Source organism: Atractosteus spatula, chromosome 2 (assembly GCF_055471065.1).
Source record: "Atractosteus spatula isolate fAtrSpa1 chromosome 2, fAtrSpa1.hap1, whole genome shotgun sequence".
Taxonomy (NCBI): Eukaryota; Metazoa; Chordata; class Actinopteri; order Semionotiformes; family Lepisosteidae; genus Atractosteus; species Atractosteus spatula.
The window spans coordinates 41,679,945-41,697,115 of NC_142707.1; the positions used below are offsets into that span (position 1 = coordinate 41,679,945).

The 17,171-nt window shown below is 32.0% G+C and overlaps 1 protein-coding gene across 1 annotated transcript in view; it reads left to right on the forward strand.

Annotated features, from left to right (window-relative positions):
• Nucleotides 1-5,507, forward strand: part of opn5 (opsin 5) — a 47,681-nt gene extending 42,174 nt beyond the window's left edge. Inside the window, exons 4-7 of the mRNA XM_088908823.1 lie at nt 1,530-1,700; nt 2,735-3,069; nt 4,098-4,342; nt 5,444-5,507. Of these exons, the coding sequence (XP_088764949.1) occupies nt 1,530-1,700; nt 2,735-3,069; nt 4,098-4,342; nt 5,444-5,507 (815 nt within the window). The remainder of the gene's footprint in view (nt 1-1,529; nt 1,701-2,734; nt 3,070-4,097; nt 4,343-5,443) is intronic.
• The last annotated feature ends 11,664 nt before the right edge of the window (nt 5,508-17,171 follow it).

Here is a 17,171-nt window from a genome sequence, read left to right on the forward strand (position 1 = left end):
ACTCTGAACTACCCAGTGACTTCACATTCCGATGTTCATGCCAATGACATTTCAAGTGTGCATTCCCTCCTTCTTTCACTGAGCTGTGTCATTGAAACGTGATATTAAACCAATTTGTCAGTGCATCATTCAGAATAATTGTATAGTGAAACTGGAAACCATTTCTTTAGTTTTCATCGAAAAAACAGTAAATACAAACTCACAAGCACTTATTTCTTATGTGGTCATATTTTTTAGCATTTGAAAATTATGAGATAACAAGGATGGCAAAAAATGGGATGTGAGCTCAAAAATTTCCTACAGGCATATCACATTCTCATAACATCATCCTCAAATTGCCTAATAATATTGTAGTGTGAAAATATTTATTACATGAAGAGTTTTAGAAAATATTATTATCCAAACAGAAAAAGTATATTTATAGACATTGAGTGTTTATTATTTTGTATGCTATTATTGTTTCAGTGCTTTCTGTGCAATTCTGTTAAGGTGTTTATTGATTAAATAATGTTCTGTATATTTTTAAAATGCTCATCTCTGTCTTCACAGCTTTATTAATTATAATTCAATGTAACATATAATAGCTCATGAAATGTTCTTGTTAATTCTTGATCTGGGGATCAGCCCTAGTTGGAGATGAAACACTAAACCATAAGGTTTGTCTATATGCTTTTGGTTGAAATTACTGCCATTATTATTATCTAGTTGACACATAATATAAAAGTAGTTAAAGTAGGTAGCTGCGTTGGTATGTGTAGCCTACAAAGGAACAAGTAAAGGTTTATTCCATGCTGGAAAGAGAAGAAAAACACAATGTTTTGGCTGTGGATCCGTCTCTCTCCACAAGACTCCACAACCAAAACATTGTTTCTTTTCTTCTCTTTTCAGCATGGAATAAACCTTCACTTGTTCCTTTACAAAATATAAAAGATCATTTTTACATATCCTATTTATATATTTATATCAGTAAACATCCTAATATCGCATTTTATGATCATCCTCCTCCAAAAGATTGATTAGATATGAAATTTATAAAGTTCCAAAACAGGCACAGACACTACATTCAGTACAGTATATCATATATTTGAGTTGCCCATATACACATTAAATTTAATCACCTTGGATGCAATTAAAAACTTTTTGGAACCCTTAGGACCATAGCCCTCAATGCAGCTGATACAATTCTGATGCAGCAATGACATACAATAATTTTATTTCAGTGACAACTTAAAACTAATGGTCAATGTTAGCAACAGGAAATTGCTGAAAAACACTAATTTCAGACCGGGTTCATAGATGGTAACATTAACAGTGTACATGTGTTTACCGAAACACAAATGCTCACATTATTGAAATGTTTCTTTATATCTAAATGTAGCTAGAAGCCACATATATTTTTTCAGATTAAATACCATTAATAAGCAATTGTAATCACATAACTAAGTCACTGTCTCACATTGCCAAATTAGTGGAGAAATCAAAACCTATAGTGTTGATATGTTGCTGCATGTCTTATTTGTTTTTTATAGTTACAGGAAAACCTTTCTTTATTATCTCAAGTTTTTCGCACCGCTGGCTGTTTGGAATGGAAGGCTGTCGATTTTATGGCTGGGCTGGCTTTTTCTTTGGGTGTGGCAGCCTCATCACAATGACTGTAGTCAGCCTGGATCGATACTTAAAGATTTGCCATTTAAGATACGGTATGCATCCAAACTGAAATATGTTTACTTTTCGTTGGACATATGTACTTTAAATTATTATTTATACGTTATTTCTACTATATTTATTTGCAGTACACATGACTTGAATGTGAGTGTTTGATGTAGTAGTTCAGGTAAGTAGCTGCGTCAGCATGCGTAGGCTGCAAAGGAACAAGTAATAGGTTTATTCCATGCTGAAAAGAGAAGAAAGAAAACACGTTTCGGCCGTGGAGCCTTCTTCAGGTATCACACACCACACGTGAAGAAGGCTCCATGGCCGAAATGTTGTGTTTTCTTTCTTCTCTTTTCAGCATGGAATAAACCTATTACTTGTTCCATTAATGAAAGATGTTTATCTTTTTAAGTTTAACATATATACATACTGTATTTACCAGCAAATATATACTATATGTCAGCTTTTGGCTAACAGCCATGTTCATTAGGGAAAACTATTCTATATCATAAACTGAAAGATTCAAATAATGAAGATGATTGTATTGCTTAACTAGTAAAGGCCTCACACATGCCTGAGATTGGTGGTTGAGTTCTTGAATGAGTTATTAGCTGTCTGTGGTCACAATTCTTCAAATGGGTTTGGAAGTTGTTAATCCAAAAGTGAGGAAAATATAAAATAAAAGTAACTGATAATTCCAAATTAATTTAAATTGATGAAATGAATAAATTTAATGAAAAATTAACAAACCAAAAAAATAAAAATAGCAGCCTTAGGAAAAAGGGTGCTTCTGAATGAGAACTCTGTGATTGATGGATGAAAGCGTTCTCTTATAGAGATATGATAATGATTTCTCCTTAAAGACTTTCAGATTTTACTATTTCTATTTTAGAAGATATTTTTGTCTGTTCAGAAATGCCAGAATATTAGTGTCTAGTTTCTCAGGAATTATACTTACGAAGAATAAACAGTGTTCCCTCACCCTCTCTTTCCATCCAAAATATTTGAGTAATACATATTACTCAGGAACTCTTACTTTCAGTCTGAATATTGGTTGCTTTCTTTTAAAATTATTTTTCAGGTACATGGCTGAAGAGGAACCATGCCTTTCTGTGCTTAGGTTTTATTTGGTCCTATGCTGCATTTTGGGCCACCATGCCATTGATAGGATGGGGGAATTATGCACCTGAACCTTTTGGCACATCGTGCACTTTGGACTGGTGGCTTGCACAAGCTTCACTTTCAGGGCAGAGCTTTGTGATGTCAATATTGTTCTTCTGCCTCGTCCTTCCTACTGCAATAATTGTTTTCTCCTATGTCAAAATTATTATCAAAGTCAAAGAATCAGCCAAAGAAGTTGCCCACTTTGACACCAGGAATCAAAATAGCCATATTCTGGAAATAAAACTTACAAAGGTAAAAAAAAATCAATTGCATCTTTTAATTCTTAAAAACTTTGTTAAAAAAAGAAAGGACCATAGGTGAGCATTTTCCCTATGATAAATACATTAATATCCATGGTTTCCTTTCTGTTATTTTGTTTTTAAAAAATCTATTTTTTTATGATTACGTGTGTAGATTATTAGTAATTGTTTTCTTGGTTTGGAAATTAGGTTAGATAAATAATAAGGAATCAGTTACTGTACTTGCAGAGGGTTTACTCATATACATGATGTCATATTCTGTACTATCCTACTAAATATACAACAGTGCAGCAAAAAATTCTTACTGCACTCCTGCTACCTTCAGAGTTTGAATAGTTTAAACACTTTAAGCATGTTGTTAATAGTGTCAAAGAAAGAGGTACAGTACTACACTACACTACTGTAGTGAGAAGTGCATTATTCCAGTATTCCTTTCTGTTTTAAGCTATAATTAAAAATTGAAAGGCCATTGGAATGAACAGCTTTAAGGAAAATCAAAGAGCTGAGGAAACCTAGAACTACAGTATGTTATGCAAGAAACAGCCTTTTCTTTAGATTATTATAAAGAAAAGTATAACAAAATATGACTCATACCTTTATGATTTAAGTTGGTTTTTTAAAGCAAATTTTCTTTGTTATTTTTCTGCTGAAAATTGCTAAATAAACGTGCTGTGTACAGACTGAAAAAGATGGAGCTGTTCAAATAGAAAAAAAGAAACCTAGAAAATAATTAGGATGGTCTACAGGTAATTATAATAAGTGGAAAATGTATCTCTAATTTTCTGTCTGGAAGTTTCATCTGTGTACTGTAGTATTTAACACTGAGTTATATGTATCCACAGATGCAATTACTTTTTATTCTATGTTTCCAGCTTGAATAAGAGAGTTAATACAATAAGAATAGTAATTCAAATAAATATATTTTTTTAAATGATCATGTGTCCTCTTCCTGTCTGATTAATACATACATCACACTGCCTGCTTTATGATAAAACCTGTCATTCTGTTTGTATTCTCTAGGTGGCAATGGTGATTTGTGCAGGATTCCTGATAGCCTGGATCCCATATGCTGTTGTGTCAGTGTGGTCTGCGTTTGGCAAACCTGACTCAGTTCCTATTCCAGCTTCTGTAGTGCCCACCTTGCTTGCCAAATCGTCAGCTATGTACAATCCTATTATTTACCAGGTTATTGATTGTAAAAATACCTGTGCGAAACTATCCTGCTTTAGAACCTTCAAGAAACGGAAATTGTATAACACCTCAAGGTAGTGTACTTCGTTTTAAATTGTAGATGTAAAAATGTCAAAGCAAACAGAATATTTAGTAGTGCCATATTTCCTTGTAAGAAAAAACAGCCCTCTTTATAAAATGTTAGTTTTATGAAATACATTTTCACAATGCAAAAGCATGCAAAAAATATATTTTTAATTTTTTTTTTTAGTTTTAGAAACTTAATGAATAATGCAAAATTAACAACATACAGTATTGACAATTTAAAATTTCGGACATCAGATTTATCTGTTTATTAAATTAACATGACATTTTAATTTATGTTTCACCCTTTTTTGTACAAATTAATACTATACTTATTATGGAATTAATAAATCTTAGGAGAAGTTTCTTCAAATGTGCTACAAAAAGGCCATACAGTACTCCAAATATGGAGCCATACAATCAAGGGCGGAGGGAAAAGCACAGTTCATTGGGCCAGATCTTATTCTTGTTTCACATAAAGAGGACTAGAGAGCATGTCATCTTAACTGGATGGGACATCACAGGATTTACCTTCCAGTGCTGTTCCCCACTGAATGGCCTAGAGAAACTAGTACCTTGCTCAAGGGTACAACAGCCATGTCTATGGCAGGAACGTGGCATTATGGAGATGTGTTGAATTACACAATTATTTATACAATGCCATAATACATTGTATTATGTTATAATTTATATTTCATTTTTGTTTTGTGCAATATTTTAATGATTATAAAGGACATAATTGCATGTAAGCCCTTACAGAAAATAGCAAAAAAGTGTAAATTCATTGATTTAATCCAAAAATTATGTGATAAAGATAATAAAACAATATTTACTTTCATGTAGGTCAAGTAGTAAAGTAAAAAAAAACATTTGACCTTCTTGCTTTTCTATACTTGCATTGCTGCTTGAATATAATATGTTTATTTGATTATGCTCATTATTAATATCTGTATATCATAATAGTCATTCTATTTTTAAAGGCAAGATAATAAAGCAAAGGAAATTTTGATTATAAGGTCCATTTTGAAAGTAATTGTACTATTACAACTAATACTACTATCACAAATAATGTTTGGATGTTTGATTTTGATATATTCTTGTATTTTCCACAGGTTTTATTCAATTTCTGCAGCAGTGAAAGGTACATCAGCAGTTGAATGCCACACAGAAATATGAAAACAAGAACTCTTATTTATTCTGTGTTTGGACACAGCTTTGGAAAGACACCTTGTTATCTGTGCACTTGACCCCCTATTCTTTTAGGCCTGGTCACATTTAGAATTTATACAAAACAGTATATTTCTTCCTTATTGTTAAATATCCGGTGCTGTTAGTTTTGTCTGTAGAGTTTAATGTTCTATTGTTTGAATCTGAAATCCAAGCCAGCAATAAAAGCTATGGGTTTTTTACATTTTGTAAAGCTCTTTATGCACTCACACTGTCAAGTCACAATTTCTTCAAGTAATTTTCTATTACTTCAATTGTAACATACATGATGGTCTGTGTCTTCTTAGTCAGCTCTGCCTAGGGATGTAGAGTTTCTTACCATTTTATTTCTTTATTCAGTAGCAGTAGCAGCTGCTTGTGGACATACTGCAGAAGAAACACATATGAACTCTCAGATTTTCATATCAATCACAAAATAAATGCAAACATTTCCAAATGTCTGTGCACAAAACATTTCTAAATTATACAAGATATAAAAATAATATATAGCATGTATTTTCATGCAAGTTATGCACCATATTAATGTTTTTTGGGTGAATTTCTTTTCAACATGAGGTGATACATTTTCATCTACATTACATCTATTGTCCTCAGTAGCATGGCACAGTTGAAAAAAGTACTTTTGAATTTCTTATCTGCCATTATCACTGCTCCACTCTTTCATTTTTCATCCATGGAGTAGTTAAGGGTGGCTTGATTATAATAACAGTGGTCATACACCCTCCACCTACAGGCCAAAAATAATTCCCTGAGAAATAGTGAATTGGGTGTCAAGAACATAATGATGAACTCTGAATGTACTGTAAGTCACACTTGTACTACCAATGTGTTATTGATGTTTACATTATCCCAGAGCATGACAAATGTAATCGACTCATTGGCTAGGCAAGGTGATTGTTCAGCAAATCCAGAAAATACAGCAGATGGGCTACATTGTATGCCCTTGGGCACAGGACTTCGTGCCACAATACCATTTTATAATATGGCACAGCACATCATTATGTTCCCTTCCTGCTTCGTCTGCTCATAGACTGTGACAGGCTATTCAGTTGCATTCTGAACCACAGCACCAACATTTGTCCTGATTGAAGCTCATTTCATCAAGGTACATGAATTTGTGGTTCTTGACAGGCGCATCAAATTCCATCTTCCTCTGAAAAAGCATATTTATTTTATTACAAGTTTTGTATTTTGCACAACAATGTTCACAGTGTTCCTACTGCACTGCAGAACATGTCTTAGATACCACACGTACAGTATGTGCACATGGACACGTGTACTGTATAGTTCCTATTCACAAATAATCTGCTCACATTGTACCACAATTCCTTGGACAATTACTTGGTCTAAAAAACAGTGATTTCACACCAGCAGTACAGTAATGTGAAAATGTATTCAACATTTTCTGTAATATCAAATAGACACAGTATATTAACTAACTTACAGATTTTCAGTCCAAAAACAGTAATTGAGGCAGCAGCCCTGATTTCCTCAGATTTAGTTGGATATCCAGGAACCATTTCAGACTTTTGTTTTATGACATTGTAAGTTATAATTACTTCAATTTAATTTGTGGATATTAGTATGTATTTATAGCTGTCCTTGACCATAACCAACAACTTTATCTGTCTGCTCCGCATTGTTGCAAACTGCTACTGTTTCTTCACATCCTATTATGGAGAGATGTGATGATTATCAGTATTTTTCCTTGCATTCTCACATGGACAAGGTCATTTGCTGTAACGAGTTATAATTCTCTCAAAACAAAACATTATTTGAGTAATTTTCATGGATAGCAATTAGCATTTGAAAGATGTCTTCATTTGAGACAGTAGTATCCAAAAAATTGAGTAGGCCATTAAACAGGTTTCACATTTTGTATGTTAGCCTGATACTGTGTCTGACATTTAGGGTTTTACAACAGTTTTTTTTAATTGAGAGTTTTACATTTAGACACCGTAAGAAAAACTACAGTAATTTCTGTAAATAAGGAGATAAACAGGGAAGATTCTCGTATGGGTTGTGCAGAAATCACCATTGGCTACTTTCAGGATAAAGAATTGTGTCTTTTGGATGACACGAAAAATAAGAGAATTAGATTCCACATTATGAGAACTCAAGCCTTTTCAATTATTGTTGGCTTTGTCAGGTTGTGAGAGTAGCATTTTGAAGACAATTTATAATTTTAATACCATTCCTAGAAAGGTGACCAGCATGAATGGATTTGAATATGGCGATTGTAACCCCCATCAAGTGATCTGCTGATTCTTAACTTCACATATGGGACAGGTAGTTTTAGGAAAACCTAAATGTTTGTCATACAATATAATATTACTACGTATCTCTGTTAATCTTCTGATTATTTAACTGTCATCTTCGTTCTTTGTGCCAGTGAGTTTTTAGCTAATACACAGTAGATTTAACAAGAACATCTCATGTGAACTGAATCTTTCCTACTTGAGATGTCCATCTGCTTTCATAATGTAAAAAATAGGGTCACAGGAAGCAAATTCTACTTTAATTCTACTTTTACAAAGCAAATTCTACTTTGCAGTTTTTGCAATTTAAATATAATAAGACATGTTTGATAACCAACTATATTCAGTGACTTCTGAGCAAGAGAAAAATAATAAAAAATATTCTGGGTATTTTGCAATGTAAGACAAAAATAGGTTGTTTTTCCTAAAAACATGAACCATATGCTTTGTTTTTGAGTGTTTGTTTTGGAGAAACAGTATCATTGTCATGGAAATCACTCCAAAAATGAATGGTCACTTCTTGTCAGTACAAAAAGAAGAAAAAAAACAAGAAAATTTAAAAACAGTTTTTATTCTGTTATGCAGTAACATATGCAGAATCTCAGGTATTTAACTAACCTTCAGTAGTATGTTGCATTTGTTCATACAGTGTTAATGATTTAACATATAGATTGAAGATGTGTTTAGTCTCACCTTTAAGTTACAAAGCAGCTGTTGTGCACTCAGTGTTTTCTGAAGTTTTTCTATGGCACATATTCCAAATAATCTCTCAGGAAAAGACTGTGGGCTGTATTCTTTAATAGTTTTCTCCATACTGATTGACATAACTAAAAGGATCCAACACTGAACTTTTTCCTAATCAAAGACTTGTTTAGTATACAGTACTTTATACTGTACAAGCTGAATACATGTTCATTTAAGACAGAGAGATACTTCTTTCATGACTGTGTTAAATCTTTTATTTCATTAGAATATGTATAAATTGCCTGTAAAAAGCAGAATGGACTCTTTGCTCATGATCTGGTTTTATTTCCAGAAAAAAATATTCATGTATTTTTGTTAAATTTTAGTTTGATGCAATACTAAAGATTTGCTGGCTGTGCATGTGCTTTGTTTAATTTTGTCTACATAAAAATATACAACTTTCACATGTAGTTTAAATGATCATACACATATAAATACAGTAGGTAGGCAGAGTTTTGCATTTATGACATAATGTACCTCTAATTTTGGACACAGAGGCAATAAACTAAAATATATGGATTAAGCTTAATGGAACCAGTATGAAAGAAGAACTGGATTGGTTTGCAAACTTTATTTAAACTTCCTTTGATAACGACTTGAATATTTCATAAATATTTCATATTTCAAAAACCATGTGCATTGGTTTAGTGAAGCCTTTAACCTCTAACCTTTAACCCTGTACATTTGTGATACAGGGGTACTGGTAAAAACAACTGAACTTTACAAAATGTAAAATGATGTATGTATCTGAATAATACTGTCATTATACATTATGAGACTAATGTCATTTTCTGCTGCCCAGTTGGCAATCCAGAGCTAAACCATCTGAAGGATTTCTGAACATACTATATTCAGTTCATAATTTTAAAACAGCAACAGTGAGTTTGATGGAAGGAAAAATAATTTCCAGCCAATACATTCAAGAATATTACACATTCTGTTGTCCGATAGCACTGTTACTCTTTAAGAGAATAAAGCAAATTGATAAAGCAAAATTTCTGAATGAATATTGTTTAGACATATTGTTTTGTATAGTGTTCGACCGGTCTGTGCATTGTGGTATAACTAATAAAGCACTATTGTAAAATAAAGTATATATGTCAATTTCAGCAATACTACCATGTGTTTGTGTACTGCATTGCGGTTTTCTATGCTCCATTTACATTTATGGGGTTTTGACCTTTCTTCTGTATGGTATATTTAATGAAGTGTGCAGTGTATGAGTTTTATTAATGATTTTTCAGCTGCTTTCAAGTAAGGATGTTTATTGGGTTTTGATAATAACTACAGACACTAGAGACCCTTATACCACATATTTAAGATACAACTTTCCATGCATGTTTTATGACTTGAGACATTTTAGAATGGATTCAGTGAATAGCAGCAATACACAAATGGAATGCTAATGGAAAAATGGAACTGGTTAAAATAGTTTAGATGTTTAATCTCCAAAACCTTATATTTTAGTCTTATGAGATTTGGAGTGAAAAGAGTTTCTGCCTGACTGTATTTACACATCATACTTGGATTTTTCATTTCTGTTACTATACAGGTTTAATAATGAAATGTTATGTATCTTGAAAGATGAAGAAATTATTTTTTTAAATAATATTTTTGGATTATCTTTAAAATAGCTTTACTTATAGTCTCACCTGTTTTTTAGCTGTTACTTCTAGGTGCTGCAAGAACAATCTACTACAGAATAATCTGCAATACCCAGATGTTAGAAGGCATTGTATTTTTGAAAACATCTTACAAATTTAATTGAAGCAAAATTTCTATTATTCATCTAGATGAGACAGAAAATTCACTTCCACTGAAAACATTCGTAGTCATGTTTAGAAACAGAAGATTTCTGTTGATTGATTTTACTCTGTATGTTTAAGGAGAGTGGAAACTAAATTTAGATGCATACATAGAGTATACATCACAAATAAATGTTCATTTTTGCAGAGGCCACTGAATGCCAGCACATACTGTATAAGTTAGCAATACCCCATTTTTTCTTATTTTTATTATCATTATCAAATAGGCATATTTGTTGAATGTAATACTGTACACTACTTTGAAGTAGTGCTAACTGGAATATTTACATTCTAATGAAGAACCCATTAACCAATGATTAATTCTTTCCAAATTCACATGATTTCTTTCAGATTATGTGTATTTCCAAAATCTTCACCAAATGCTTAACCCTTATGATTCATACTGTTTATTCTGTAAGAAAGTTTTAGTATATTTCCATATTTGTAGGCAATTCCATATATCCTAGAAAATAAATATGCCATTTGGTATGCATATAAGAACAATTATGATTTGAGATTTAATGTTTCTTAAAAAATATTAATGGGAAATATCACAAAAGAGACAACAATCACAAAAATGTGCTGGCATTCAAAAGCCTGTGCAAATAAATTGAAATAAATGAATATTTGAAGTTTTATACCTCAATAGTAGAGAGTTTATTTCTGATTTAATGAAATTCTGTTCCTATTTATATTGACTGAAAATCATTCTGTGCAGTGTCTATATGTACAACTTTAAAAACATTTAAAAATATTAAACATTTATAAAAGACCAGTTAGCACCACAGAGAAAAAAATGCATTTAAATGAGATAATATTGCATTATTACGAGATACAGCATCTAATGATCATTTTTGCATTTAGTCATAATGTTATGTTTTTATATTTAAACACAATGTTGTCTCTTTTAAATGCAGTCATTATTGTGTTTATAGGCAATATATGCAAACACTTTTTCCCATGTTGCTAATAGGCCTTTTACTACCTATAATTTATAATACCAATATTACATTTGTGTTTTGGACTTGTTTGCTCTAATATAAATATTTATTATTTTAAAATAATGTACAGTATGACTCAATTGCCTTCATTTACATAGATAAATATCAGAAAGACAGTTTTTAGAAATTAGAAAAAAAATGTAATGGAAGTTCAGGAGGCTATACTGTATGTACTTTACATATACTTAGGACAGTGGAATTGGGTAAGATTAATATCTGATTTTCCTCCTGAATTTCTAATTAAAAACTCCATCTAATGTAGAAATGTGAGCAGAGAATTTCCAATTTGTGGGCTTTCACATTGGTATCTGAAATGGATGGAAAGACTGCTTGTTATAAAAGACTGATACAATTCAAAATGTTTGCTTGCAGGTGCTCCTGTTCTATTTTACAAAACAGAATAAGGGGTTGATTTAAAAAATAATCACATTTCCACCTGGACAAATTTTTATATTTTTTGAAGAAACACAGGCAGTACTGTTCAAACACAAAATGTTCAAAAAATTGCCAACAGCTTGCAGTAAATATTAGACAATTCCCCAAAATTAATGAAATACCAGAAACAAGAATAAAAATAAATCACAACATTAGCTAAATCACAGTGAATTCAAGCTACAGAGAGACACATTTTGTGCACTCCAGTGGAATACAGTATGAGAAAAGAGTCAATTTGTCTAATCTGTTATATGAAACAGCAGTAAGTTATAACAAGCAGCTGGTGGATTGAAAACATCTCCTTTAGGATCACGGGAGGAAAAAAAAAACTGGCCTGAGGAGGAATGTGAAGAGTGAAATTGACATGCCATACAGTACCAGACAGAAAAAAAGAGAATATACATCTCATACAAAAAAGCAATCAAACTTGGTTTATAGAAACAACGTTTTTAATAAAAAATCCATGTTTCAATATAAAAAAGCACTTAGACATGTTTATAGCTTTATCATTGCAGGCTGTATAAAATGTTTTACATTGAAAATTGTTAAAGCATTCAAAAGCATACTTCTAATAAAATACTGACTTAAACATTCCTTAATAAGATACTAATTCACTATGATATTTTGTTTTAATAGTGTCTGTTTTTTTATTTAGTGTTCTTTTACTACAATATTGATCTAAGATGATCAAGAAGTAAATACTTCATAATACACAGCTAAATGTGTGCATACGCATGAGCATCTTAATATTAGAGCCTTTTAAGGTTTTAGATTTGTGCTGCAGTCTATGCACATTTGTGATATATATTGTATATAATAAACCTGAAGAACTTTATTAACGGAAGACTTTAGACGAGTTATTTAATTTCTTTAAGAGCAGTTTTTATCATTTTTTCAAAGCGCACATAACTTTTGCTAGTTTAAATTAATGAAGTAATGTGTATTATTTGCACAGTTCAAGGTAGCATGGTATTAAAAACAGTGCCTTCATTTTTAAGGCACATCACTGCTGAGATTTATATTTTGTTCTTCTCAAGTTCCATTTGGCAAAGAAGACAAGGATATAAATTCCTGATTCTCTATTAATAAAAATCTAGAATCTTGCTTAAAATTCTACTTGTCCACTACACATAATTATGTTAAAAGGTATAAAAATGTAACAGCCTTTTCTTCAGTCCAACCAGAACATTCAGAGTAGAGGCAATTTACAAATGTCATTGCATTAATAAAACATGCCAGCCTTCCCTTTTCTGGGGAAACCCTGGATGGACTAATGCAAAAAAAAACACAGCACTGCAGATAAGTTATATAACCTAGCTGAGGCATTCCTAGTTCAGGAGCATGTGCACAGCTTATTGAATTAACCACCTGCAGTAGCTGGAATCATGCTGAATTGCCGATGATGAGAAAAATATAAAGTGACAGTGCACAGTTAAGTCACGGATGGATTAAGGAAAGATTACCACAAGGTGAGCATAAAAAAACAAATTGTCAGTTTAATTTTGCCCATCTTGCTCATATTCATGACAGTTGTTACAGTGCATCAGTCAATTAAATATTCTAGCAGCAGTATGAGACTTGTGCCTACTGTAATTCTGCAAATTATCTGCATTTTATAAAATGCAAAAGATGCCTATACTGGCAGATGTACCAGACTAAAATCACTAATTATAATGGTACACAAAAAGTTATTTTAATCACATTAGCAAATTATTTGCTGATACAGCTATATTTAAAATTGAATCATAGTAGTACAGTATCATTTACATACTGTTGCTTCCTTTTTTAGGTTTTTAACAAGCCATGCTACAGAGCTGTTTGATTTTTGCAGGCTGTGTACTGCACTGGGTGAGGAAAAGGTCCTGCTACAGTACTCCTAACTCATGAAAGCATGGTAAACAAGATTTCTTATTCAGTGGCTGAGAAATTCTCTTGGATTCCAGAGTCCCTCTTGTCACTCAAACTCAAAAAAGCCTTCACCCTGATTCCATGGCTTGTATTAGTGATTCAAATAAAAAAGACTGCAAGGATATTCAGAGCAAGCACTGTTTTCCATTTAGAACTGCATATTTTTGCTGTTTGAGGGCTAGTTAAGATTTTGTACTTCCCTGCAGTACATCCCGATTCCATAAGTTCTATACATTGTACTGTCCTTGGTTTTTGAAGCAAATAAATGTGATACATAAGATCAAACCGATACTAATCAGCAACTCAGCCTAAACTCATTCACTCTTTAATCATTAAATCATCCATATTAGAACATAATTATTTAACAAAAACAGTGACCAGAACTTTTCCTTGTGAGGTCATCTATCAAACTCCATAGGGATGGGTCATAGATGAAGTAGACCCCTTAGCAGGATACCATAGTACAGTAAGCATAAAGCAGGAAAAGGGGGAAGCACAAAATGAAGGAAGACAAAGAAGGAATCATCATCGGAGGTAGAGGAGCACATTTTACCATGAAAGAGTTTTCCTCTTTCATCAGACTGGAAGACGGATTCTATCCAGGTAAAACTGGAAGAAAACTGTACTCTTTTAAAAGGAGTTTGCTGTCTTATTTATTTTTCTTATTTATTAAATTCCTGTTTCCTATACTGTGGAATCCAAAGGCTAAAGCATTGCTCCTGTGATAGTGATCAATTGTTTGATTAAAATAAGGAAGTTAGTTACTACTTATTTTTTAAGGGGATTTAGTTCTGAACAGGATAATTTTGTTGAAACATTCCGAAGGTGTTTTGTGATTAGATTATAAGGATACAGTTCTGAATATTTATATGTAGAAAGCAGTTAGTTCTCTGGAACTAACTCACAGAATTATAAATATTTTAATTTATTGTATAGTTATGACTCTTTTTACAGTGTATTTGGTGTTATTTATTGTAAGAATTTTTCTGTCTTTATTAAGATCACTGACTTATTATTATTCCATTATCTAGCTGTTCTGGAGAATATAGAAATCACAAACTGTATAACGCTTATTTTTTTAAGACTACAGGGGTAAAATTATTATAAATATTTAGAATTCACTTGCATAGCAAACTGGTGTCAGGACCTTATTTTATTGATTAGATTACATCATATAATTTCATAAACCCTGTTTTTTCATCATAATATTAAATTATTCTATTTCAACAGAACTAATAGTGGTGATCTAATTAATATAAGTTGTCATCGATGAGAAGGTACCTTGAAGTCTTATTCCACCCTTATTCCAATCTTTTGTATTAATTGTGAAATCACTAACAATCACTATTCACTGGACCACTATTAAAGCAAGGACCACTAGACTCAAGAACAGCTTCTATCCCACTGCAGTATGCATCCTCAACAGCTAACTGCAGTGCCTCAATACACATCTGCACTACGCACTTTTTGCATGGTCTACAATGTTTTGGGTTTTTTTTGGTTTCACTACTACATATCTGTTTTCTACATATGGCAATAAACTATTCTACTCTCTACTCTAAAAAATCTGAATGTGCTAAATGGTCTTTCACGATAACTTACTTTTGAAATTATTTTCCCAAGATGGTATTTCAAAATGCACTTTTTGTGGTAATACAAATAAAGAAATCCAGAAACCATAAATAGGTGTATACAGTAAACGAGTAATAGTACAGGTAATAGTGTCGTCATGTTCAGATTCACGAAAATTTAGAATTAATCTTATTGATACTTAAATCTTATCATCTATAATATAGAGAATATGTCTGCAAAATCTTTTTTTAAGATTATGTGAAACATCCATTGAAAGGTTTAGTGGGTTGCACTCATATGAGTCATAAGATTGCAATACAGAGCAACAATTGTCAGTACTCTGAGAACTGATCAGAAAGCAAACATCTGTTATGTTCACGATTTGGCTGCTTGTCTAAATAAGAGGCCATTTCAAGGTAAAGGAATTAAATTTCCTATATTTATTCCTAAATTTATTTGGTATTGTATTTTTTTCACTTTTTCACTTGAACTGTTGTTAAGTGTAATCAAATGCCATGTCTTTAACACTTCCATTCCAAAATGACGCAGAAGTGTTATACAGATTCTAATTCAATCTAACTTCTAACTTAATTCAAATTCTAACTCAATTTCCAACAGTACTGCTGTATTGTTTCATTGTCAAGGTGACAAAAAGCGCAAGCATGTACCTATATTATAAATTTCAGACTATATTCATGTATTCACTTGAAATGTAATACAATTTATGAAGCTCATTCTAGGTATAAACTATGAATTTAAGGAGTTATTTTGTAAATATATAATTACAAATAATCAGACATCACGTACTGGTACTGACTTATGATAATATGTTAAAAAAGCAGTTTAAAATGTTTCCCAGTGTAAAGCCAAAAAGCCCACTCAGTGACAGTGGTTTAATCTTTGAACATAAAGAGTGTCAACAGTTCATCATAGTAAATAAACCTTTTTTTTTAAATCACATCAGTAAAATGTGTATATTTCAGTACTTAAAATATGGCACAATAAATGATGTTGAAACAAAACTCAAAAGTACTGTAAGTTTAGTGTATAACAGGTAAAATTACTTAAATGATTACCTGTTGTACAATGGGTGGCATCACTCCTGCCAGTTCCCATTATTACTACACGGGTTCTGTTTAAAGAACTCCGGAAATCTCTGAGATTCAAAATAAGGCTACAAAACGTTTTCAAGTCACATCACAAGAATATTTTCCCAATACACCTCATAAATATGAAGCTGCCATTGCATCTCAGAGTATCCTATTACCAAAAGAAAAAAAATAATTAAACTCAGTTTTGCTGTAATCTCTCTTTAAAAAATTGGGGTCTCAAGTCACACAAAAAAGAAATAAACATCCTGAATGAAATGGGTAAATTCTGTATTTCCACATTGAGAATTTCATCAATACATAAGATTACCTTAGTAGCTTTATGTTGTGCGAGGCTGCCAACCAAATTATTTTAAGGATTTGTTTTAACATATTTAGTACTTTACATTAGTGCATCACAGTATTCACGTAGTTACAAGATTAATGCAGAGGCATAAAAGAGTATGAAGCCAAAGAACATACTACATTTTCCAAGGGTCAACATTAGGATGTTTCTCTTTTTTTGCTTGTTTGTGTACCACCAAGCAGAAATATAATACCTGAAGTAATTCAAAAAGGAATCTAATTATGCCACTTCTTTTGAGTAGTGTAAGAGATTATATTTCAAAATGTATTATGTATTTCTATGTTTTGTAAAGGAGGATGTAAGCCTCCCAACATTGTATGCATGCACATTCTGTACAATATGGTACAATTCCTCACACTTGAAGAAGGTCCCTCGGCTGAAACATTGTGTTTTCTTTCTTCTCTTTTCAGCATGGAATAAACATATTAGTTGTTC